Source organism: Armigeres subalbatus, chromosome 1 (assembly GCF_024139115.2).
Source record: "Armigeres subalbatus isolate Guangzhou_Male chromosome 1, GZ_Asu_2, whole genome shotgun sequence".
Lineage (NCBI taxonomy): Eukaryota > Metazoa > Arthropoda > Insecta > Diptera > Culicidae > Armigeres > Armigeres subalbatus.
The window spans coordinates 267,234,703-267,260,913 of NC_085139.1; the positions used below are offsets into that span (position 1 = coordinate 267,234,703).

The following is a 26,211-nucleotide window of genomic DNA, read 5'->3' on the forward strand; positions in this document are numbered from 1 at the left end:
AGTTATAATGCCTCCTCACCAGACAGTAGTTGGCGATCATCATCGGCTATGGTGTGATGATCTAAATATTTTGAGGGAACTTCCTTTCCTCACATCGCCGAGCGGCATCTTTTCCCACTCATTACTCATTAACGGCTTAATGCGTTTAACAAGTGTTCGCTTACTAGACAAAACGTCGCAATCAAACGCGCCCCCGGTCTTGTTGCCCGATCGCACGATCAACCGCGGTAGTTGTGATTGCGGTTTACCACTGGAAGGATGTACTTTCAAGTTTGGAAAGTGCGGTGACACAATGAGTACCATCAGGAGTCGGAAAACGACAAAGAATAGATCCTTCGGCAATGCAGCTCGAGTGGAAAAAGTGATGCAAAGTGTGTACGACGAGCTGTTTGGAGACGTGGCGGGACTGGCGACTGGAATGGATTGTGGTTTAGCGGATGGATCAGGATTTGGCAACGATTCGCACGGAGGAGTGTCACCAGATGGAGGATATCATCAGAGGTCGCAGGCTAATGCGAGAGAGCGGTTTCGAACACACAGGTGAATATGATTGTTTTTTAGTGAATATCAATTTAATAGACCATTTCGTCATTCCGTTCACTTGGCTCAACAAAAAAGTGTACCCGTAATAGAAAACACAGACGTAGTCCTACAGGACATACTTCCGAATTTCTACGGGAAATAGTTCGTTATATCTACGGTAAATTAAACGAAATTTTCATGGGAATTTCGTAATTAACAACACTCAAAATAATTGGCACTATAAAAATCAGGTAGGCTTTAAAAATCGACTTTTTTTACGATCTTACTTGTAGCTAATAAAACTTTCTCACATTTCATATACATTCCAAAAGGATATGGAGTGAAATTTAAATAAAAACTTAGAAACCAATATCTATGTACTTTTCTAGGGAATACTACTTGTCACGAACGTATGGAAAATACATGAGTGGGGTACTTATACAGAAGTGTAAGTTTTGCACCAATCGCTAATGAAGAATTGTGCAGAAACCTCATGAGAGCAATTTACAAAACCATTCATATTTCATTACTCTGTTTTGGTCCCGCCCGCTTCTAGTGGACGGGCATTATTATCACTAACACAATATCGCGCAAAATATAGTTGCCAATTCACTTAAAATCTAAGTATTTGTTGGAATTGCAATTCACTTTAAATTAATTACATTTTTTTAGTGAATTGAGAGCGGTAGAGTAGAGTGGGGCAAGAGTACGCACTTAGTTTTTAATCGATCATATGGCCCTTATGAAGCAAGCTTCTGCATATCAAATCTGTGTCGATGATTCATATACTCTTCCTTTATGTTACCCAGTGGAAAAAATATTGAAATTATTGAGATTCGTTTTAGTAGAACCCTTATTGCAAGACAAGTGAAAAACGCACTCTTACCCCACCGGTGGGGTAAAAGTGCGCATCGGGTGGGGTAAGAGTACGCATTTATCCAATCATGTGCTTTAAGTATATATTAACACAAATTAGAGTTAATAACATTTAATTTATGTTTAATGAGCACATATTAGGGAATGTTTAAAGATTACGTAACCCTTAAAGGAGGAGGGGGTCCTAAAAATGTGCACTTTCATACGAAAAACCTTTGTTTTTTATATATACAAAAAATACAGAGGTAAAAATATATATCAAGTTTCCCGTGGCGTATACAAAGGCATTTTCCTTAAAGAAAGTCCACCAATCACGTAACGTAAAATTTGGCTATTTCATCACCCTCCCCCTATCTTACACTATTTGTATGAATCCTCTAAAATTATATGGATCGTCACACATCTCACAACCCTCCCAGCTAAACGTTGCGTAATTTATGAATGTTTCTTTTGATTAAATGAAATTATCATTTAGATGAAATTGTGTTTTCGTACTATGTTTAGGTGTACAACAAGTCCTAACACAATTTCATTATTTCGCTTCAGTGCTTTGTTCGCAAAGTCCTTTCTAACACCGAATTTCTTCAACTTATCCTAAAAACTTGTGATAATTTCGAATTCTGTCCCTTTTTTCTTAGTTGTGGTTCTTAACGCTCTGGAAGAAGTCTTATTTCGGCCGGAGATACGGGTTTGACATCATAACTTGAAGATTCATATGCGTACTCTTGCCCCACCGGTTCCTGCGTACTTTTACCCCACAGTCCCAAAAATTATTCAAGTAATGGTTTTGACTTCTTGGAAAACCAACCGGATTGGTGTTCTGTACCATAAAGTACTCTATACAATAGGTTATCAAAATGGTATAATGTTCACGTGATTGAACGTATATATGGTAATGAAATACTAGTTGCGGAAATCCAATTATTTTTAGCAAAATGACCAAAAAGTTATCTAACTCTATATCTCCCTAGTTGTTTATTCAAATCGTTTACAATTACACATGATAATAGTTGGCCAGAATACCTGTCAAACTGATGCAGTGCTGCTAGTTTATCTTTTTTATTACTTCAAAAAATCGAAAACGTACTCTTACCCCACGCGCACTCTTGCCCCACTCTACTCTAAGTACCATCACTAACAAATCATTTAATTTCTACAAACGAAAATATCCGCATATGTTTTCATATAACTCTTAAGTGAAAATTATTTTGGGTGACCAGAAAATCTTTGGAATATTTGTTTTTTTTTACATAGGACAACGCCTTTGTTTTCGATACGAATATCGGGTTGTATTTCAGAATTTATAAAAATGAGACAGCCACGACATAATTATAGGTTTTGGAGGCTAAATCGACTTTTCAAAAGGACCTAAGTAACATTTTTTCATGAATTAATTTGAGTACGGCAATCAAAAGCTTACATGTTTTTCTGTTGATTGCGCTATTCAAATTAATTCATGAAAAAAATGTTACTTAGGTCCTTTTGAAAAGTTAAGCGAGATTTCTCAACGGATTTTCTTGATTTTGTTATCAATCGATGGCAGATTTATCTAAGATTCAAAATCAACACTGGCATCTAAAAATGTTTAATAGTAAGCTATCGATTTGTGCTCTATTCTCTATTTCACCACAATCAGTTATTGACTAAAATAAATACTCCCCCTAAACAATTAGAAAATTCCCATAAGAAAATAGAAAATTGCCAATAAAGAAATCAGGGTATGAGCAATAAATAAATATAAAATTTCCACAAATAAAACAAAATTTCCAAAAACAATTAAAAATTTTCCACAAAACAAAAATAAATAAGCACTTTTAAAAGCAAAAATTGCAATTATAAAAGAAGAATTTTCCATAAAAAAAATTAAATGTTCCACGAAAAAAAAATACAAAATTTCCATAAATAAATCAATATTAGCACCTGTCATAAGACGAGTTTGAACAATCCCATTGAATTCCACCACTTAAATTAAGTGGTGGAATTCAATGGGATTGTTCAAACTCGTCTTATGACAGGTGAAAACATTCCACTAAAAAGCTCAAAATAATTTTCTTATCAAAACAATATTAGCAATAAAAAATAACAAAATTTTCCACAAAATAAATATATTTTTTCCAAAAAAAAATAAAACTTTTCCACAAAATGATCAATAAAGAGCAATAAAAAAAATAAGAAAATTTCCATAAAGAAATATAAAAATGGCAATCAAACTGTGCTTTTTTCCATAAATGACCCTTTCTTTAAAAGCGTTTAAAGTTCATGTAAAATTTCATCAGCTTTATTACTTTCTTGTATTTTTTATGGAATTTTTTTTTATTGTTCTTTATTGATTATCTTGTGGAACATTTTTATTTTTTTATGGTAAAAAATATTTATTTTGTGGAAAATTTTGTTATTGTTTATTCCTAATATTAATTTATTTATGGAAATTTTGTATTTTTTTCGTGGAACATTTTCATTTCTTTATGGAAAATTCTTCTTTTATAATTGCTATTTTTGCTTTTAAAAGTGCTTATTTATTTTTGTTTTGAGGAAAGTTCTTAATAGTTTATGGAAATTTTGTTTTATTTGTGGAAATTTTATAATTATTTATTGCTCATACCCTGATTTTTTTATTGGCAATTTCCTAATTGTTTATGGAAAATTTCTAATTTTAAATGGAAATTTTATTTAACTGCCATCAGTTATTTGTCGCATGATTTCGCTACCCTCTATCAGTTTACACCGATCCATTCGATTCAATCATGGCATAGGTTCAATAATGGAATTGATTGGTGGGGTAAATGGCAGAGGAGAATGGACTTTAACGCACTTGCAGGAAAGAAATGGCTTAACTCTGTCATAAAATCGTTTTTCATCATTATTTTGCTAATATTTCAACACTAAAAATAAACAAATGGCTACTAGTTGTTTTTAACAAAACATCAATATGACATGTAGTCAATATTGTAATTTTTTTTGTTGGTAACATTTTTAGAACTGACGGGTTCTCCCTTTTTTTCATTTTTTTTTTTTAAACTAATTTTATTTGCTAATTATCTAATACATGCATTCATCTCTTAGACTAGGTGTTCCGTGTTTTCTTAACACTATCATCCTTATTTGCTATGTCATATTTTTAGTTATTATTAATACATTTCAATTGCCTCTGGCAGTTAGAATTTTTTTCCTCTGGTTGAATTGAAACATGTAGGAATTACAATGTTTTCAACTTAAGGCTCTATAAACCGTAATCAATCCGATAATGACAATGATTTTATTCAAATCCGCACTAATACTAATAAAGTTTTGAACTAAATTCAATATTTTGGGGCTATTTACGGACTTACCCTCTATTATAATATATTCATGGCATTTCCATATTAATTTTTCACTTATCAAAACTAGCAATTACTGAGGAATTGCTGGAAAAACGCTGAAAACTGCCTTTTTCCTAAATCGATATTCGTTTGTTCATCGAACGCATACTAACGTTCGAACGTTCAGATCGAACACATACACACTCACTTGATTTTTCACTGGATCTTTTCTCATTGTTTCCTTGATTTTATCACTCCTAAAACATATTCATATGAATATTCAGCATAATAAAATAATGCTTTCCGATATTTTGTGTTAAACAATAGATCTTAAACAAAACACATAATTATAAGATCGCAATTTCTTCTTTTTTTCGCTCCTCTTCATCCTTCCTTCAAAAGGGGAAAAAGTGATTTTATAATCGCGTTATTTCCACCATACGCTTGCATTTAAAAATCTATTTGTTATAACACATAATACTCATTTCCTATTTATAATATTATTTCAAGTATTATTTTCTATTTTAAATGTTGGACCCGAAAAAAAACATATTTTTACCGATCGATTGGTAATACAAATAAAGTTTTACCGAAAATATTGGTTAACTTTTACCGGCGTCCTGTTATTTTATTGACTTCGAAAGAAATAACTTCGGAAATACTGAAGACGTCGTCAATGTTTAACCGAACAAACTGTACTTTTTGACAGTTTATATTAATATTTGTTGTGCTGAGCGTTCGGTCCGTTCCGTTCGGCGTTGTAGTCCGAGGTACCCCCTGGGGCCAGCGAAGGTACCCCCAGGGGTACATGTACCCCAGGTTGAGAACCGCTGCAATAGAAGATTGATTTGTTGCAATGTCTCAATATTAGAAATTCTATGAAGTTCATTGGTACTATACCACGGAGGCAACTTCAGAATCATTTTCAAAATTTTATTTTGAATCCTCTGGAGTGCCTTCTTTCTGGTATTGCAGCAACTAGTCCATATTGGCACAGCATACAACATGGCATGTCTAAAAATTTGTTTGTAAATCAAAAGTTTGTTCTTAAGACAAAGTTTTGATTTTCTGTTTATAAGTGGATATAGACACTTAATATATTTGTTACATTTGGCTTGAAGGCCTTCAATGTGATTTTTGAAAGTTAATTTTTGATCTAGCAGAAGTCCTAAATATTTAGCTTCGCTAGACCAATTAATTGGAACCCCATTCATAGTGACAATATGTCTGCTAGAAGGTTTCAAATAAGAAGCTCTCGGCTTATGTGGGAAAATTATAAGCTGAGTTTTGGAAGCATTCGGGGAAATTTTCCATTTTTGCAAGTAAGTGGAGAAAATATCCAAACTTTTTTGCAATCTAGGGGAACTGTTCCGATCTCCATCTCACTGTACATATATCCATCTCATCGCTAAACAAAGAAATACGGCACCAAATTCGTCGCTTCTTTTTGTCAACATGCGTGCTCACTGCTGAAAAAAATCACAAAAATAATAAACAAACACAATTCCTTTCCATTGCTTTGTTTTTGATGGGATGGAAATAGGAGCTATGAGATGAAGTGGCGAACCGTTCCCCTACTACAAATGACACGAAGGCTTCGCCCTTTGGCTGAGAGACCTGTGTCATCTGCAAACAAAGATTTTTGACACCCTGGTGGTAAATCAGGTAAGTCAGAAGTAAAAATGTTATACAATATGGGCCCCAGTATGCTGCCTTGGGGCACACCAGCCCTTACAGGTAATCTATCAGATTTAGAATTCTGATAGTTTACCTGCAGTGAGCGATCTGATAAATAATTTTGGATCAGTTTAATGATATACAGAGGAAAATTAAAATTCATCAATTTTACAATCAAACCTTCATGCCAAACACTGTCAAATGCTTTCTCTATATCAAGAAGAGCAACTCCAGTCGAATATCCTTCAGATTTATTGAGCCGAATTAAATTCGTTACTCTTAATAACTGATGGGTGGTTGAATGCCCATGGCGAAAACCAAATTGCTCATCAGCAAAAATAGAATTGTCATTAATATGAACCATCATTCTATTTAAAATAATATTTTCAAACAGTTTGCTTATTGAAGAAAGCAAACTGATTGGGCGATAACTAGAAGCCTCAGCTGGATTTTTGTCCGGCTTCAAAATTGGAACAACTTTGGCGTTTTTCCATTTATCTGGGAAGTATGCCAATTGAAAACATTTGTCAAATAAATTAACTATAAAAAAATAATAAAGAGCTCTCAGGAAGCTTTTGACAAGTATGTAGAAAATACCATCATCACCCGGGGCTTTCATATTTTTAAATTTTCTAGTAATAGATCTCACTTCATCCAAATTAGTTCCTAACGAAGGGTCAAAAACATTCTCTTGATTGAGAATGTCTTCGAAGCTCCGTGTAACCTGATCCTCAATTGGACTAGTGAGACCTAGACTAAAATTATGGGCACTCTCGAACTGCTGAGCAAGTTTTTGAGCCTTTTCGCCATTTGTTAATAAAATTTTATTTCCCTCTTTAAGCGCTGGAATTGGCTTTTGAGGTTTTTTAAGAATTTTTGTTAATTTCCAAAAGGGTTTCGAACTGGGATCCAACTTCGAGACATTATTCTCAAAGTTGGTATTTCTCAGAATAGCGAAACGTTTTTTAATTTCATTTCGCTAGTTCTTTGGTATTGCCTTCTTCTCACATTTTTAAGACGGATCAGTAGCTGAAGATCGTCGTCAATAATAATGGAGTTGAATTTAATTTCACATTTAGGAATTGCAATGCCTCTGGCTTCGACAATTAAATTTGTCAAAGATACGAGCGCATTATCAATATCACTTTTGGTATCGAGAGGAATATCAACATCAAAATTCCTATCGATATAGGGTTTGAGAGAATCCCAATCAGCTCTATGATAATTAAAAGTAGAGCTGATTGGATTATAAATGGCTTCTTGTGAGATTTCAAACGTCACAGGAAGGTGATCAGAGTCAAAGTCAGCATGAGTTACCAATTGGCCACACAGCTGACTTGAATCCGTTAAAACTAAATCAATTGTAGAAGGATTTCGACTGGAAGAAAAACAAGTTGGTCCATTGGGATATTGAATAGTATAATATCCCGCAGAACAATCTTCAAATAAAATTTTACCATTGGAATTGCTTTGAGCATTATTCCATGAACGGTGCTTGGCATTGAAGTCACCAATTACGAAGAATTTTGATTTGTTGCGAGTCAGAATTTAAAGATCAGCTTTCAACCAATTCTCCCAAGGTTTCAAAAACTTTGGTTTCGAACGAAGAAAATAATTTGTGTTTGATACGTCTATTGATGACAATGGCGACCCCACCACAGGCGCTGTCAAGACGATCATTTCTGTAGATAAAATAATTTGGATCTCTTTTAATGGAGAGTTCGGGCTTTAAATAAGTTTCTGTTATAATGGCTATATGCACATTATGAACGGTTAGGAAGTTGAATAATTCATCTTCCTTACCCTTTAGAGAGCGGGCATTCCAATTTAGAACTTTCACACAATTATTTGGATCCATTGAAACGGAGTCCGATAACAATTTTTTGTGTGTACTTTATACCAACCTGAACAGCTTCAGGTATGGTATTTGCTTTGAACATTGCATCAATCATGTGATGCAATTGTTCAGTTAGAAAATCAATGTCGGAAGCAGATATGCTACCTGAATCGGCAATATGACCGTTATTTTCTTTTGGGACATGGGTATAAACCATATTTTGATGACCCGTAATGCTGGGTAGACACCTTTGCGTGGTGTGTTACGGGGTAAGATCTACCACGGTTGCATTGCCAGCTACAGGCAAATCCTGACCCAACGATTACCTTCCTCATTATCCAAGTCCGTGGTACTTATGAGGGTGTCGCTAAGTCGGTGGCCTCTCGTTAAGTAAGTACTACATCAACACTTCCTTCCTCTCCCTAGTTACGGTGAAGATGGGCGTGGCCAGGAGTAGTAATCCTCATGCTTTTGTTATTTTTGTTTAAGACTGGAATCAAGGACCACTTCTTTTCTTGATTTCTGATAGCATTCTAGATAAGGATCTCAAAAGTAAAACATGAGTATCACTAGTGTCCAATCTACGAATTACACCGTAACAATGCTAATGCTAATGCTAATGGGTATAAACCATATTTTGAGAAGAGAAATTTTGTCTACCAGCAGCGATGGGAAAATTGGAATTTACTGAAGTGCTTGCTACTTACCCGTTGAGGAGCTACAAAATTTGTTCGTGAATTGTGGTGGGTATGAATTGCTCGACCGGTAACCGGTTTCGAAATTTGAGCGTTTGAAAAATTTCTACCCGTCGAATCTGGGATCCGATTGGAATTTCCCGTCATCAATTTTGCACGGGAATTCAAAACTTTTTTGCGTGAAGGGCATTCCCAGAAATTAGATTTATGATCGCCCCACAATTTGCGCATTTAAATTTATTGGAATCTTCTCTCACGGGACATGCGTCCTTGGCGTGAGAGGTTCCATCACAAATCATGCATTTAGCATTCATGTGACAATGTTTGGTTCCATGACCCCACTTTTGGCACTTACGGCACTGGGTGTGGTTTTGGAAATTTCCCCAGGCCTGCGGGAAATGTTCCCACGGACATGAGACATAATACAGGCCTTTTCCAACTTTTTCATATTATTTAGTTCACTTTTGTTAAAATGAACTAAATAAAATTCTTGAGAAATGCCCTCTGGGAAGTACCAGAGTGAGATTTATTTTCATCTTAATTACTTGGACTGGTGCAAATCCAAGTAATAGCGAAATTTCAATTTTAATCTCATCCAGTGATTTATCATCACTGGGGAGACCTTTCAAGACGACTTTGAACAATCGCTCAGTTTTGTCGTTGTATGTGAAGAATTTATGGCGCTTCTCAGTTAAATACTGAAGAAGACGTTTGCGATCGTCAAAGGATCCCGGCAAAACGCGGCAGTCACCCTTCCTAGTAATCTGAAATGAAACCTTGATCCCCTGAAGGTTACTCAAGATTTCATTCCGAAAGCCAGAAAACTCGGCAACAGATACCACAATTGGCGGAATCCTTTGTTTCTTCGCATGAATCGAATCACCTGGGCTAAAGGTAGATTCGATTTGCTCAATTTCATCATTAATCAAATCGAACTGATTGCTCAGTTCGATAGGAGAAGAAACAATGTCAACATTAGATTTAGAAGGAATATCTGAAGTCTCCAGCTTCCTTCTATTTTTTCCGCGCTTGGGCAGGACGGTCTTGAAACCTTGTTTCTTTGAAGGAAGTGGAGAATTCAGAGACTCCCCTTCCTCTTGTTTTTGTTAATACTCATTGCTGAGCATGGAGACGTGACCTTCTAAGAGGTTTTTTCCCAGAACGGTGTCCCTGCAGGATTACCACCGCTTGTCGGAATTTTACTTCCGCAAACGGGTCCAACGTGAAACGAAGGCACGGGTCCTTGCAAAGATCGTAACGGGATCAGTGGGTACAAATAGCGCTGAGAAGCACTGTTGAAATTAAAAAAGGCTTCGGGTAGTATTAAAAACTTCCTTCCGCAAAGAGAGAAAGAACCGCACAGCACGAAAGCACGAAGCGGTCTGAACCGCATTTATTGCAGCTTTCTCATAGTAAGTGATGACCAATTCCAGATCAATTTCGACACTGGTCTGAGCTGCGTAATTGACAGAAATCTGGAAAGCGTCGGTTTATGTTTCTTCCGACTTAGACTGCAGCAAAAAATATACCATAGGGGAAAGTTCCGCTGACTTTTTTACCGATGGATGCCAAAACGGAGAACATTTGACGGAAACCTTGCGTAGCTGTGGCAAAAGTCCAATCCAACATCACAAGCTTGGATGAAGCTAAACGATTTACATAGTCTGTAATTTTTCAACATTTTTTTACAAATAACTGCAGACATTTTATTACCTGCAGTAGAGATTATCAATATTACTCCTGCTTCGGTGACTTTTCATCCAACTAGACTGGATCCCATTGAAAGTTTTTTTATGTAACATTCGTCAAATTCTTGATAATTTTCCCTCGATTCAGGAGCTTCGGGATATGTTTTAATTTGTTCGCGGTTTCTTCGACATATTTTCTTCTGTGCTGGTTTCGAAATCGTTGCCTGAACCTTTTGATTTGAAATAATTAGTTTATACTGTACTTCACCTTATTAATGAAAAACAAACCTCTAACGGCGTATTCTTGGCACAAACGCTAATGATTAACGACGGAGGTTCACGGTTTCTATCGCTCATTTTTCTAACAGCTATCTATAGCGTAGGCAAAAATTTTCCAGCAAGTTCGGTGACGATATTCTTTACAGGTGTCTGTATTATACCTCTGTTCTGTTGTGAGTCGCGAAATAAGCGTCGCTCCACATCGATCTAAAATATTTACGCTACGCTTTTTCGCACAGGTCCAATAATGAACGTCATCTCCCTACACAAAGAATTAAAACGTATATTTTTTGTTTAATATATATTTCAACATGTACCTTCTTGTTCAAGTTATTAGCGTTAAGTCGTTCAATAGTTTCTTCGGACGTTCTCTCCTCGTGTAGATTTAATAATTTCGTAATATTCTGGGCTCTCTGAAAAATTGATGTGCTTCATCCCGTTCACCGCTAAGGTTTGCTATTTGCATTCCGTTGTTTTTACTTAGTTCTCTAATGTTTCTAGGTGAACCTGTTGGGGTCTCTTCTAGCTAAATCTTCTCAGCTGCAATACCCGTCAATACTGTACCAGAATCGTCCATCGGGTCATCAGAAGTAACCCATCTAGTCTGTGAAAATAAATTAAATGAGATGTAGTCAACAGGAAAATTTGAACGTTCGATGACTTTTTCAGGTAATACAATGACAACTAACTAACTATAATGGAACGTTGCTTTTACTTGTATCTTGGAAAAAATTAAGTTTGCTTTGGGGTCTACAATTAGGTAGTTGTCAATCCAGAGATGGTGTGTAATATTCGGCCTAGGATGCTTTCGAGTAGGAAACATTCTGGGCTGCTTGGGCATAGTGTATCCATTTTGCTGCCACACAAGATACACATTCATGCGAGTGGCAAGGAAATGCCAATAGAATCTAGGTTCAAAGGCAGGCCAAGTTCCTTTTGGAATGCAAAGCCATTGAAAAAGCAGAAGAGTTGGGCTAATTTCAATAAATCTTACATAAATAGCACAAGTTATAATTTTCTATTCTTATCTTCTTGTTTCATTTCAGTGTTAACTCGGCTTTCACCAATCTGCGTCTGTTAATTCCTACCGAACCGAAAAATAGGAAACTTTCTAAAATAGAAACCCTGCGCTTGGCCAAAAGCTACATCTCCCATCTAATAGCAGTGCTTATCACTGGTTTGTCTCATCCATATTTTACCACTGAGCTTATAAAATAACATGAGATAAATTTCAGGCAATACTCGACATCCTTGTTTGATGGCTCAACCGTCCCGGCTCGGCGGTACCGGAAGTGGTGACAATCTTGACGAATGCGAAAGTACAAGCGACAGCAGCCAGTGTAGCCGGGGATCGGCTGCACCCTTGCTATGTAATCTGGAAAATGGAATCGAAAGCTACGAATCTGTGAGATCTGGCTTCAGCTCAGAAGGAAGGGCGGCTATCTGCACGTTTTGTGTTTCAATGAAAAAGTAAAATAAAATTAAAACACTTTGTTTATTTGGGATCCGAAATTTTCAACTGCCATTTTAAATGTCATTACAATAAAGCGACGCGTTGCTACTCAAGCAACGCTTTTTAATTTCATGTGTTCCCGTTAGATACCGCCACTGTTCCGTTCTGCGAAATCCAGGCAACTTTACTCCACTTTCCTACCTATGCTTTCTTCGCTTTCTTTCCATCGAGAATCTGCACTACATCCATCGCATTCGTTCTAACGGGTAGCAATATCGTCGAATCTGTCAAATACATATAAAAATAGGCAGAAGGAAAAGATCCCATAAACAGTTTTGCGACTTGAGAGAGTGACTCGTTTTGAATGTGTAACAGTGAATTTTGGTTGCAGTGCGCTGAAAAGACCCGAGCTCATAGTGAAATCAGTAAAAATATTTATCTTTCGCCGGAAGTACCTCAAACCAGCTAAAATGATACATCGATGGAGTGTGAAATTTCAGTTCGTGTGCAGTTGAGAGCTATACCGACTCGAAAGGACTGCTGTTACCCATCGTCCAAGGTGGCGACGGTTCGGTAATTTCTGTGCTGCTTTTTTTCCGCACACGAACACCAGCGAAATCCGCAGAAGGGAGAAAAAATATACCTCTATGTTTTGAACGGTACTCGGACTGCTATCGCCGCCGCAGCTCGCTGTTGCTGCCTATTGAATACAACGCTGGCAGTGTGCCTGGCCTGTCTACTCCGCACTCTCTTTCTCGTTGCATCTTCATCCTTCTTCGCCGCGTTCAGTGCAACACTGACTGACTGCTGCTAGTGATGATGTTATTAGTGCTGGACCGCGAATGAATCTAACGCGAGAGAGCGAGAGCAAAGCGAATCAAAGCAGGCCAGCTCAGAGGAAAAAAGTTGAAAAATAGAAACCTATCACAGTGGCCATTGCCGTCATTGAGATAATCACTTCAAAGCAAAACGTAGGCAAAATCGAAATTCCACCGCAATTGTTTGCGATTGATTGACTGATTAGAAGAAGCTGCAGTGCAGTGTGAAAGCAGTCAGAACTAAGAGGGAGAAAGCAAGTGACATTAGTGAATCGATCAGGATGGCCTCATCAGGTGGAGTGGACATCCATATAGTGTCGATGCCAAACCTGCAAAAAATTGAAAATTATATGCGAGATTCTACCTATCGGGAGACTTTAGAAGTCAGTGCATCATTCAATACTCGATTATGTCTGGAACGAAGGATGCGATTGCCGTTCTTCGATTCGCAAACTGGAGTAGCGCAGAATCATACTACTCTGTACGCGAAGCACTATCGACGGATGCCCGGGCACCGGGAAGGTCAACTTTACACATACCCATCATCACGGTGGCGAAAGTCCAAGCGACAGTATCTGACCAAAATCCAGAACCTGCGACCGTTTAGCAATTTTAGAACAAGTGGAACCTCTAGTATACCAATTGGCGATTCCACGGAGCTGGCAGCGACTGCCGAGTCAGAGTTTAATGCATCACTGCTGGAAGAATCCTCGCTGGGGGCGACACTGGACGCCGACAGCAAGGACAGTCACCAGAACCAACCCACGCCCAAGGAAGAACCCCTGCCCAAAGATTGGTATTACGACGAGATGGCCCTGAACGACGATGATCTGGACGATCCGGAAGGTGGTGACTCGGATTACGACTACAACGTGAACGGCTACAAGAGGAAAACCAAGAAAAGTAGGCGCTCCAACGCCGGTGGAAGGAGATCGAAGGCTAGTCAAGCGGCAGCGGCCGCTGCTGGGGATTACGATTCGGCTGCATCGCCGGGTGGTTCGTCGCGGAAAGGTCGACCACCGGGTGGTAGCACCGGCAAGCGGGGTAGGAAACGCAACGCCAAGGAGACGGCATCGTCGATCGAGAAGGAGCTGGAGAGCAGTCTGAACGACAGCCTGGTGGAACCGCCCTCGTTCGAATCGGTGGCCGCTGCGGTCGATTTGAACGAGAACGGTGAAAATGGGGCTGGCTATGGTGGAAGTGCAGACCTGAGGAACTACCGGAAGTACCTGTAAGGCGACGGGGTGTTACTTCGAAATGGTGAGTAGATTCTAGATGTCTCTGCTTTCGCTTCTGTTCTTCGTCATAGTTTCGAAAATACACCCTTCTACTTTGAGCTTAGATAGTATCGTTCATAGATGAAGGTCAACGTTATTTTAATCAAATAAATGTATGGTAAAGTAGCGGTAACGAAACTGCGAAAAAAATTGTGGGAGAATTTTGATGTAGGGGAAATTGAACAGTGTTATTTATCCAATAAAACATTTCAGAAAAAACTTCGTAATATGGAACTATTCGTACTGTGTGTATTCAAAGAAATCCTGTAATATTATTATATTACAGAAAAAAAATGTTATCCAGTTTTCGCGAGCGGTGATGGCCGCCAGCTTGCCTGCGGGTTAGTCTCTGATTTGACGTTTGTGGAGGCCAACTGCACCCACCGTTCAACCATTTTGAAAAATGTGGTAGGGTATCCAATCATGGTTTGAACCAAATGGCGGTTTTCAGATGAGCCGTCAAACAAAGTTGATTTATTTCATTAAAGGGACATGTTATAACTGCGATTTCTAGTTCATATGGAAGCTTAGTTCATTATCTTTCTAAAAACATCCTGGGTGCACATATGTATGCTTAGTTTCATTGAAAAAACTTAATAATTACATAACTTTGATTCGTACCATGGTTTGAACTACACTGTTCATGGTTTGAACTAAATTCGTACCATGGTTTGAACTACTGCAGCAGCTCCTAAATATAATACTAATCACATGCATGAAATGCTGAGGAAATCTATAGAAAAGCAAATTTGTTTTACTATTCATCTTCTCGCATTAGATTAGTAACTCGAAACGTGTGAAAATCGTCTAAATTATCGATATGAAAATTGCGATTTTTTCATATTGGAAATGTAAACAAAATGCTCCAGCTAGGCGCATGCAGCGCTCCTAGCGGACAGCAGCAGAACATGACTGCATTTACAAGTTCAAACCATGGTACGAATTTAGTTCAAACCATGCTCAGTTTTTACCTTGTATAAATGTTACTCTTTTAACTATTTAAAACTGTTTCTCAATTGTATGATGATGTCAATCGATTAGAGATAAAAATAGCGATCTTTTGATATATTGATCACACTCCTGTGTCATACAATGCGTCCTTCACGAGCTTTTTGAAATTATGCCACTGATGCATCATGCCATCATGATGGGGGGAATTTAGCGCAAATTCAGAACGTTTTTAAATCGCTCCATTGTATTACATAATATGTACAAAAGTTTAAATGAACTCTATCACTTCCAGTATACCTAAATAAGCGATGGTAATTTCTACTGATTTTAAAATGGTTCAAACCATGATACGCTTTTCACTAGCTCAAACCATGATTGGATACCCTATTTAAAAAGCTTGAATTCACCTAATCTTCTTATATGCCACATTGGTCAGAATGCTTGAACGGTGGGTGCAGTTGACCTCCACAAACGTCAAATCGAAGACTAACCCGCAGACAAGCTGGCGGCCGTTACCGCTCGCGGAAAACTGGATAGAAATTTGAGGTAAAATTCTCGAAAGAATTCCTTAAAAGTTCAAAAAGAAACTTTCAAAGGATTTCGTAGGAACAATATGAGATTTTCCAAAAAAATGTCAGTATTACAATGATTAAAAAAAAACGTTTGAACCGTAACGCTTGGTACGACCCCCTCCCACTCCCTATCCAGTTTTCCGCGAGCGGTAATGGCCGCCAGCTTGCCTGCGGGTTAGTCTCTGATTTGACGTTTGTGGAGGTCAACTGCACCCACCGTTCGAGCATTCTGACCAATGTGGCATATAAGAAGGTGCTGATTAAGTTAATTCAAGCCTTCGTATATACCACATTGTTCAAAATGCTCGAACGGTGGGTGCAGTTGACCTCCAGAAACGTCAAATTAGAGACTAACCCACAGGCAAGCTGGCGGCCATTACCGCTCGCGGAAAACTGGATAGCAAAGAATTCAGAATATGGAAAAATTCGGAGGAATCTTTTGAAAAATTTCAGATGGTTTTTCTCGAATAAAATTCAGGAAAAAAACGATGAAAATTAAGAAAAAACTACATTAGAACTTTCAAAGAATTTCTTGAAAATACAGAAAAATGTCCAGAGAGAACCAGAAGAATTTTCCGGGAAATAAGAGAAGAATTTCCTTAGAAAATTTATCTGATTATCTTTAGAATTTTTTTCCACATTTTCCCCGAAAATTCTTTTAAATCTTCGGAATCTCCTCTATGATTTTTTTTGTTATTTCATCGGAAAAATCCTTAGAATTTCATTAGGAAATGTTTCCATAAGAAACGCTTCGGAATTTTCTCGACTAACTCTTTGAATTTTTCCACGGAATTTCTCAGGAAGCTCTTCAAAATTCCTTCGTGCCAATTTTTCCAATTCGGAATTTCATCTGTAAAATCTTTGGAATTTCCACAGGAAATTTTTCAGAATTTTCTCAGGAAATTCTTCGGATTTCCTCGGGAAATTATTTATTATTTTTTCGGGAAATGCCTCGAAATTTTCTCGGAAAAATTTTGGAAATTTCACTGGGAAAATCTTTCCAACATCTTCGGAACATTCTGGAGAATTTCCTCATGCAATTCTTTGGAATTTTCTTAGGAAGCTTTTCATAATTTTCTTGGAATATTCTCCGGTATTTCTGTCTGACTTTTTTTGGTATTTTCTAGGGTAATTGTACAAATTATTCTCGAGAAGGATTTTTTAGAATTTCCTTGGATTTTTTTGTAATTTCTAAAGGAAACGCGTGGGTCTTTATTTTGAAAAACTTCGTGTAATTCTTTGAATTTTTCCCGGGATATTCTCGAAATTCTCATTTTTTGGAATGTGTTTGGTAATTGTTATGGAAAATTATGCAGGGTTTCTCGGGACATTGTTCGGAATTTCTTCGACACTTTCCTCAGAATTCCCTAGTGGAATTCTTCAGTTCTGCTTCGGCAAATTCTACGGGATTTGTACGAGAATTTTTCAGGGAAATTCTTCCATAATGATATTTTATTTTCCAAGAACTTCAGAAAACTATCAATACCCGCATAATCATTTACTGTTCTTCGTACAGTTACTAATTTAACATGGACATAGTTTAAATCAGCGGTTCTCAACCTTTTTCTTGAGAGGTACCCCTTGGAACTTTTGCATTAATTGAGGTACCCCCTCTCGAAATTAGGCTTCCAATTATTTTGAAAGAATAGTACCGAGCCCTTTGAAGGGAAGCTCCTTTGAGCTTTTGTATCCCTTTGAAGTAGACTTCCGAACCACTTGAAAGTAGACTTCTGAGCCTCTCGAAAGAAGGATTCCGAGCCCCTTGAAAGGATGCTTCCGAGACTCTTAGAAGGAGTCTTTTGAGCCTTTTGAAAGCATGCTTTTAAGTCTGCTGAAATGTGGCTTCCTACCCTCTTGAAAGGAGCCTTCCGAGCCTCTTGGAAGGAGGCTTTTGAGCCTATTGAAAGGAGGCTTCTGAGCCTGGAAGAAGGTTTTTGAGCCTCTTGAAAGGATCTTGAAAGGCTCCCAAACATCTTAAAAAGAGGCTTCTGAGCCTCTTAAAAGAAGGCTTCCGAGCCTTTTGGAAGAAGGCTTCCCAGCCTCTTAAAAGGATGTTGAAAGGAGTCTTCCGAGCCTCTTGATAGGAGCCTCTTGGAAGGAGGCTTTTGAGCCTCTTGGAAGGAGGCTTTTGAGCCTCTTGAAAGGAGACTTCTGAGCCTCTTAAAAGGAGGCTTCTGAGCCTCTTGAAAAGATCTTGAAAGGAGGCTTCCAAGCCTCTTGAAAGGAGGATTTTAAGCCTCTAGAAAAGGAGGATTTTGAGCCTCTTGAAAGGAGGCTTCTGAGCCTCTTGTAAGCCTTCCGAGCCTCTTGAAAGAAGGCTTCCGAGCCTCTTGAAAGGACACTTTAGAGCCTCTTAGAGGGAGGCTTTTGAGTCTCTTGAAAGGGATTTTTGAGCCTCTTGAAAGGAGGCTTCCGAGCCTCTTGAAAGGAGGTTTCCGAGCCTCTTGTAAGGCTTCCCAGCCTCTTGAAAGAAGCCATCCGAGCCTCTTGAAAGGACGCTTCCGAGCCTCTTAGAAGGAGGCTTTTGAGCCTCTTGAAAGGATGCTTTTGAGCCTCTAGAAAAGAAGTCTCTTAGAAAAAGCCTTCCGAGCCTCTTGGAAGGAGACTTCTCAGCCTGGAAGGAGATTTTTGAGCCTCTTGAAAGAAGACTTCTGAGCCACTTGAAAGTAGACTTCTGAGCCTCTTCAAAAGAGGCTTCCGAACCTCTTGAAAAGATATTGAAAGGAGGCTTTTGAGCCTCTAGAAAAGGATGCTTTTGAGCCTCTAGAAAAGAAGTCTTTTGAGCTTCTTGAAAGGGAGGCTTCCGAGCCTCTTGAAAGGAGGCTTTTGGGCCTCTTAAAAAGGATTTTTGAGCCTCTTGAAAAGAGGCTTCCGATCGTCTTGAAAATAGGCTTCGGAGCTTCTTGGAAAGAGGCTTTTCAGCCACTTGAAAGGAGGCTTCTGAACCTCTTGAAAAAGGCTTTCGAGCCTCTTGAAAGAAGGTTTCCATGCTATCGCATCTCTTGAAAGGAGGTTTCCATGCCTCTTAAAACGAGGCTTCCGAGCTTCTTAAAAGAAGGCTTACGAGCCTCTTGAACCTAATCACTTGAGGCAACCTTCTGAAGTGCCCAGGAGGCTTCCGAGCCTCTTGTAAGAAGGCCTTCAAGCTGCTTGGAAGAAGGCTTCCGAGATGCGTAGAAGGATGCTTCTAATCCTCTTGCAACGAAGCAACCGAGCATTAGTGAAAAAAAATCATTTTGTTCATTCGACGTTTTGCTCATTCGATCTTTTGTTCCGCAGCCCTTTATACATACATTGTGCTGGTTGTGGAAGGCAGAATTCAATTGGGATTTATTGATCGCATTGTATATTATGTACAATATAAATTTTTGAAATAAAAATACACTATTATCAAAACTATACCAATGAGTTTTGATTGGAATTGTAATACCTCCGCCATTACGCATTTGTGTCCGAGGTACCCCCTAGGGCCAGTGAAGGTACCCCCAGGGGTACATGTACCCCAGGTTGAGAACCGCTGGTTTAAATCATTACCCATTAACACTAAGTTCTTCGAACAATGCATATTTATGGTAAAACAATTACCTTAACCTTAATAAAAGAGGTTTACAGTTTACGAAACATATTCAATATACAGGGATCAATGAAAACACATGACACACGAGGTGGTTCGATTTATGTCCATTATCGAGTCCGTGTTTTCCATTACTGTGGGGGTCTGGTTGTCATTGTCCGTGTGTCGTAAAGAGGGTCGTTGTCAGTCGCTGCACCTTTCGGCGACTTGACGAAAGTTAGTTCGGAGGCTGGGAATCAAACCCATGACCATCCACTTATAAGGCGAATGTGAAGCCAACTGCGTCACGGAACCCTCTTGACAAGCGTCAATATTGTTTACTTTTTGAACAAAAGATAATTTTGCGCGGCAAGAAATATAGACCCCGCCTGAATGATCCACGGAAATCCCGAAATTCGAGTGAAAAATAATCGCATAAAAAGCGATTCGTGTAAAAAACGCGTAATAAACGACTTCAGTGTACATCGGGTATAGATTCTTCCTTGGCGTTGACTTTTCCTTGATCGAATGGTCCAAGAAAATTGAAAATCAATCGAGAAACGGCTGAGATATTAACAATCAAAGTCTGTCATATTTTCGTGACGTTTTTCGATTTTTTGCAATCGTAAAGTGTATCCCAATATATAAAAGACAGACGTAGTTCTACGTCAAAAGGCCCCAAAGAGAAACCCAATTAGCGAAGGTTCACTGTATCACATAGGTCGTTACTGGATAAAGAACTAAAATTTAAACCCTGATTTTCTGTGATCCGTATAAAGCCAAATATTTTTGTCGTTGATGGTTAGCGCCATAAAGTGCAAGAGAAATGCAAACATTTACACTCGCTTTTCTCTTTGCGACTGGAAATATTGCAATATAAATTTTCCAAAATGCACAATTTACTATTTGATATTTTGGACACAGATAGCTCTTGAGCGACGCAAACGGTTGCAGCTGGAATAACCTCTAAAGCCCCAAACGCAATACAACGGAACGGCGACGGAAACGGAAAATTTGACAGTTGGCCCATATATTTTCTGTCAAATTTGCCGTTTCCGTCGCCGTTCCGTTGTATTACGTTTGGGGCTTAAATGACAGATTATAGTATACCGTGCCGAAACCGTGGACCGAAATCCGTACAACACCGAATTCCGTCCACATCATGAGATATCAATAAATTAAAGAAGGTTAAAGGTAATTGGGCCCTCCTTGGCTGTGCGGTAAGACGCGCGGCTACAAAGCAAGACCATGCTGAGGGTGGCTGGGTTCGATTCCCGGTGCCGGTCTAAGCAATTTTCGGATTGGAAATTGTCTCGACTTCCCTGGGCATAAAAGTATCATCGTGTTAGCCTCATGATATACGAATGCAAAAATGGTAACATGGCTAAGAAACCTCGCAGTTAATAACTGTGGAAGTGCTTAATGAACACTAAGCTGCGAGGCGGCTCTGTCCCAGTGTGGGATGTAATGCCAATAAGAAGAAGAAGAAAGGTAATTAATGTAGAAATAATTAATCTTTTTTTTTTGTGTCTTTATTAAAGAGACTTTCAGCCCGAGGCTGGCTCGTCTCCGCGTAATTAATCTTATCCTGTTCAGATACTTGACAGTAAGCTTTTAGGGCATAGAATTGGAACGAAGGCTTTGAAATTAAAACCACAAAAATCAAAAACAAATCTCCACTCACCAAACGCGGAGTTTGTGCCGCCATTTTGTTTTCGGGTAGAGCATAATTGCACCAAAAGTAACTGTGTTTTAATATCTTTTTGCAAATCATTGCATAAGATAATCGGAATACAAATCGAAGGGATCGCTTCTCAAGGTGCATATCGAATTATTTACAGTGGTGTTTAGTCAATCAGGCTGTTTCAATTTAAATATTTATTTAAGAAATAGCTGTACGGATTTTGATCTATTGATTCGAAATCCGTCCACGGTGGACGGATTTCGAGTCAGGAGTAGTTGATTTAATTCATTATTTTATCATGTGTTTCTTAGTTTTTAATGAGTAAATGTGAAACACTTCAAAAGTAGAAGCCTTCATTCGCCTGTATCAACGATTCCTGTATCATTCGATTCCTATTTTCTAATGACTTTTTCAATACTAAGGTGCTTAAGTGTTCGGATTTCGATGCCCCACGGTAAATATTTATTCAGGGGATATTTCTGGAGGGGAATTAAAACAATGTTTATTGGCGGAATAAGATAACAGCCGTTCGATAACTGCAAAATGTTTACTTTTCAGTTAACGAATGCCGTTCGATAACTGCAACGCATTCTAGACGTCAAACGGTTGTCAATCGACGTTAGATGCAATAAAAGTGCGGTTTTTTACCAATTGCTAGGTCGCAGACGGTTTGAAATAGCTTTTAATATAGCTGACATAGCTTTTAAATCACAGCTAAGAATGTAAATATTTACTCGGAGGAAGTTTGATCAAGAGGGAATTTGGTGAGGAAACATACGTTTTATGAGGTATACAAAAATGTTCACTTAGTTTATTCGAGTAGATTATCTCAAATTTGAAGGCTTATACAGAGCATATTAACTCGAATTCGATCAAAATGACTAATGCATCTCATATAGTATACCTAGAGGTGTGCGCCGGTCCGATATTCATCGGCGGCGGCGTTTGTCAGAATTTTGGTCGGCGGCGGCGGCGTTTTCGGCGTCACGCCGAAAGCCATTTTACCCGGCGGCGGCGTGAATCGGCGTGGTAATTTTTTTATTGCGTTTCTCAAAGATTTTTTTTTTCATTTTTTCGAGATATTTTCAAGACATCTTTTGAATTTTGCATTAAAATCCAATGAACTTCATAACATTCTATAAGTTTTTCCCTAACTTTGGAAATCATTTTCGGATTTTACACGGTAACTACTTTGAAGTTTCGAGAAATCTTTCTAGACCTAGAGAAACCTAGAGGAGCTCTTTAGAATTCCCAAAGAAAATTGTCTGGAATTTCAGCATAAAATTCGTCGCAATTTACATGAGAAACATCAAAATTTCAACGAGAAATTGTTCTTCTCTTCTACAGGAAAATCTTCGGAAATTCACGGAAAGTTCGTGATGAGCTTCTGTTGAGCATTCGTCGAAATTTACACAGACAATTCTTCATAATTGTAGGAGAGTGCGGCTGGTTTTACATTGGCTTTCTCAGTCTAGAATAGAACGGCTAGCTCCGTTCCACGGGAGACTCTAAGAAGTTTTCAAGGAAAATTCTCTGGAATATCTTTCTTAATTGATTCGACTAAGATGGTGACGTTTGAGGTTTTGGCTTTCTGACTTTTGGGATCAAAAACGGGATGAAAACATAAAACCCCGTTTTTGGTCCCAAAAGACTGAAAGCCAAAACCTCAAACGTTCTCTGGAATATTCACGAGAAATTCTCCGGAATTTTAACGGAAGCTTCTTTAGATTTTTTTGCGAAGGATTGTTCAAAATGTCTTAGGATTTCAACGAAATTGTTCGGAATTATTAGATTTTTACGGGAAATTCTTTGTACAGTTTACGTTCAGTAACTGATAGTCATTTAAATGCATTGTTTTTAACTTAAACTCGAAAGTAACATCAGTTTTGCAGTTGTCGGACAACTGAACTTCAAAACGATTTCCAAGTCGATGATATCTGCATTGCACTGCACAATCAGGTGCACTTCCATTGCATTTGACGTCATTTGATAATCGTTTGACGTCTATAATGCGTCGCAGTTATCGAACGGCATTCGCTAACTGATACGAAAACGTGTTGCAGTTATCGAACGACTAGTGTATTGTCCATAAGAAATTCTTGGGAAATACCATTAGCCGAAAGCGACATACGCCTGATTTGGTAATTTGGCCGAAAAAGTCATTTGCCCTAACAGGTGGTTTGTCCGAAATGATCGTTTGACAGAATGGGCCATTTGTCCGAAAATATCGTTTGGGCCAACGGCATACGGCCAAATTTCAATAACTGAACGGGTAATTTAGTCAAAAATATCCATCCGCTTGGCCTAATGACATTAACGGCAAAAAGGCCTTATTTGTCGAAAGACCGTTGAGCGAAATTTTGTAACCTCTCTGCTTTTTAAGTCGATGCTGGCCTTTAAGCCAAAAGTCATCTAACCAAATTCCATTAACAAACTGCTAATTTGGCTATTCGGCAAAACAACCCTTTGGGTTAACCTTCGGGGACTCGCGCCATTGTAAAAATCACAACACCTTCGAAAAAAGCATGCTTGTTGTTCACAACAGAAGCGGGACTGCGTGAGCGGTTCAGAACCAAGCGAGTCCCGGAAGGTAAACGGCATTTTCTGTCAAATGACCTGTTCGGCTAAACGTCATTTTGGCTAAATGATCAATTCAGCCGAACGACACTTTTCAAAGAAGTTGCAGAAAGGACATTTTTTGGCCAAATGGCTCTTTCTGCCAAATGACAATTCTTACCGAAAGACATTTTTGGTCAGATGATTTATTCGGTCAAACGCAAGGGGTGGGACGCTGAGCACAATTTAAATTGTGTTCACTTAAATATTTGTGCCACGGTGTGCCATAATGTGCCACGTTATGTGTTTGACAGAAGTACTGAAAAACGATAAATTTTGGCAGCACTGTTCGAGCGTAAACATTATGACTTCTGTCAAACGTAAGAGAATTTTTGATTTTGATCGATTAACCGGAGCTGACAAAGGAAACGACACAAAGATCCGGAAAGTTCACGAAAAAGACGACACAATCCGTACGAAAGACGAATCCACTCAATATACGCCATGTTTTGCGCGGGATGTGTCGTTTCCATTGGAGCTTTTCAGCTTGGAAAAAACATGGCCATTTCCTTCGTTTATTGACTATATTCAAAAACGACCGGCATAACCCATTTGCGATCATCCATAAACTATGTAACGCTTAGAGGGGGAGAGAAGTTGCCTGAAGTGTGACGATCAATACCAAATTTTCAGATGCTTCATACAAAATGTGTGTCATAGGAGGGGGGGTTCAAAAAGGTCAATTTTTGCGTTACGTAATTAATTGATCTTCCCTTAGTACTTGCATTAATTTGTAACTATTTTCACTTTCATTGCTTCTAAAAATAGTTATAAATCAGACTGGGACATATTGCATCAACCACTTAGCATGGGCAAGTATATTCAAAATTACGAAAGGGTGCGGGCCAGTACGGGAATTTTCTAGGGATAAGAAATTTTCCGTAAAGAAATCCCAATGAACTACAAGAAAACTTTGATGGATTTGATTTCAGAGACGGAAGAAAATATATGCCTTTCACATGAACAAACAGTGGTTAGTTAATTGTTTTTTCTACACTTGAGCAAGTGAACAAAATAGCTACTCCTTCTCCTTCTCACGTCAACGCAAGCTCATACTAGATATTTGTTTTTAATTTCAATTTGCGGTTGTTTTGCGATTCACATGAGCAGTCTGAACAAATTTACGCTTGCATCCGTTTCTCACAAAAGAACAAAATATTCGTCCTGAAAATCTATTTTGCTGAACTTTACATGACTTAAAAAAAACAACGGGGTAGTTTTTGCAAATGTTTCGGAAAAAGCGGGAGAATAATGAAAATAATTGGCAAGGTTGCCGGTTTTTGACATTCTGCAAATGTCAATGTCAAAAGTGTGCCTCAGTGTGCCACATTGTGAATTGATTGTTCATTGTTGATTAACAGTGTTCCAACACACGGTAAAAAAGTGTGCTTGGCACATTGTGCTCAGCGTCCCACCCCTTGGTCAAACGACTATTTCGGCCGAACGGCATTTTCAGCCAAATGACCTGTCACGGCAAACAACTATTCACAAATGTTCCTTTTAGCTGTACGTCGCTTTCGACAAAACTACATTTTCGGTCAAACCAATTATGACCTAATAACAGTTTCCGTTTAACGTTAATTTTGCTAAATAGTTCTTGGCTAGCACCCTATCTTCGCAAGCAAAGGATGTTTCGGACAGCGACGACAGCAGCAATCTTTATCCTGTAACTAAAATATCTTTTGACTAAAGGCCAATATCGACTTAAAAGAAGAGAGGCTAAGGAATTTTGTTCAATGATCAATTGACAAAAAGGTCATTTAGCCAAACGAGTGGCCAATTTTTAACCATATTAATCGTTCAGTCAATGGCATTTGGCCAAATGGCCCAATATGTCAAAAATCCATTTCGGCTAAACGGCATTTTCGGCCAGACGGTTTTGATGGCCAAATTACTAGTTCGGCCGTCTGTTGCTTTCGGTCAATGGAATTTCCCAAGAAGTTGTTATTGAAAATAGAAAGAATTTTCTGAAGAAATACACAACAATTCCGAGCGTTTTTCCGTTGTTTAAAAGTTGGTTATACCAAACTAGCCGTCTAGTGCTGATCCCCCTGCGAAAAAATCACTCTAATAAAGGATTAAAAACTAGCCATCTTAAATAATTTAGATTGAGGAAATCAAAATTAAAGCATCCCTTTTGCCAGTCACAATATTCTGGGTAAATTTCAAAGAATACCCTACAAAAACTCAATAGGAACTTTCCGTGCATATTATTTCCCGGTAGAAATTTTGAACAACTTCCCGTGAAAACTAAGAGATTCTCATGGAAATTCCAAACAATTTTCCTTGGTAAATCCAAAGATCTCCTCTTGATTATTCCAAAGAGTTCTCAAAACTTGATAGTAGTTTTCGTTGAAAATCTGAAAATAATTTCTAAATGAATATTCTAAAAAACTGGAAGAATTTTCTGGGGA

The 26,211-nt window shown here is 38.3% G+C and overlaps 2 protein-coding genes and 1 long non-coding RNA gene across 4 annotated transcripts in view; 2 read left to right on the forward strand and 1 right to left on the reverse strand.

Annotated features, from left to right (window-relative positions):
• LOC134207401 (uncharacterized) lies at nt 1-12,473 on the forward strand. Of its 2 annotated transcripts, XM_062683126.1 has the most exons (4): nt 1-427; nt 458-540; nt 11,920-12,050; nt 12,109-12,473. In XM_062683126.1, the coding sequence occupies exons 1-4, from the start codon at nt 8-10 to the stop codon at nt 12,345-12,347; spliced, it is 873 nt and encodes a 290-aa protein (XP_062539110.1). In that variant the 5' UTR covers nt 1-7; the 3' UTR covers nt 12,348-12,473. The 2 variants fall into 2 exon arrangements, with proteins under 2 accessions (XP_062539110.1, XP_062539109.1); XM_062683125.1 differs by having other exon boundaries at nt 2-540.
• The window catches only part of LOC134207402 (uncharacterized), a 20,251-nt gene continuing 4,934 nt past the window's right edge, over nt 10,895-26,211 (reverse strand). Inside the window, exons 2-3 of the long non-coding RNA XR_009978367.1 lie at nt 11,191-11,477; nt 10,895-11,135 (exon numbers count right to left, since the gene is read on the reverse strand). This is a non-coding gene — a long non-coding RNA (uncharacterized LOC134207402). The remainder of the gene's footprint in view (nt 11,136-11,190; nt 11,478-26,211) is intronic.
• The window catches only part of LOC134207400 (zinc finger protein ubi-d4), a 20,001-nt gene continuing 6,463 nt past the window's right edge, over nt 12,674-26,211 (forward strand). The window contains exon 1 of the mRNA XM_062683124.1: nt 12,674-14,404. Coding sequence (XP_062539108.1) covers nt 13,426-14,379 — 954 coding nt within the window. The 5' untranslated portion in view covers nt 12,674-13,425 and the 3' untranslated portion in view covers nt 14,380-14,404. The remainder of the gene's footprint in view (nt 14,405-26,211) is intronic.

Coding starts and splice junctions, on each gene's coding strand:
- LOC134207401 (XM_062683125.1), top strand. CDS start 8: ATGCCTCCTCACCAGACAGTAGTTGGCGATCATCATCGGCTATGGTGT. Junction 541..11,919: donor GAGCGGTTTCGAACACACAG/GTGAATATGATT, acceptor GTTTCATTTCAG/TGTTAACTCGGCTTTCACCA. Junction 12,051..12,108: donor AATAGCAGTGCTTATCACTG/GTTTGTCTCATC, acceptor GATAAATTTCAG/GCAATACTCGACATCCTTGT.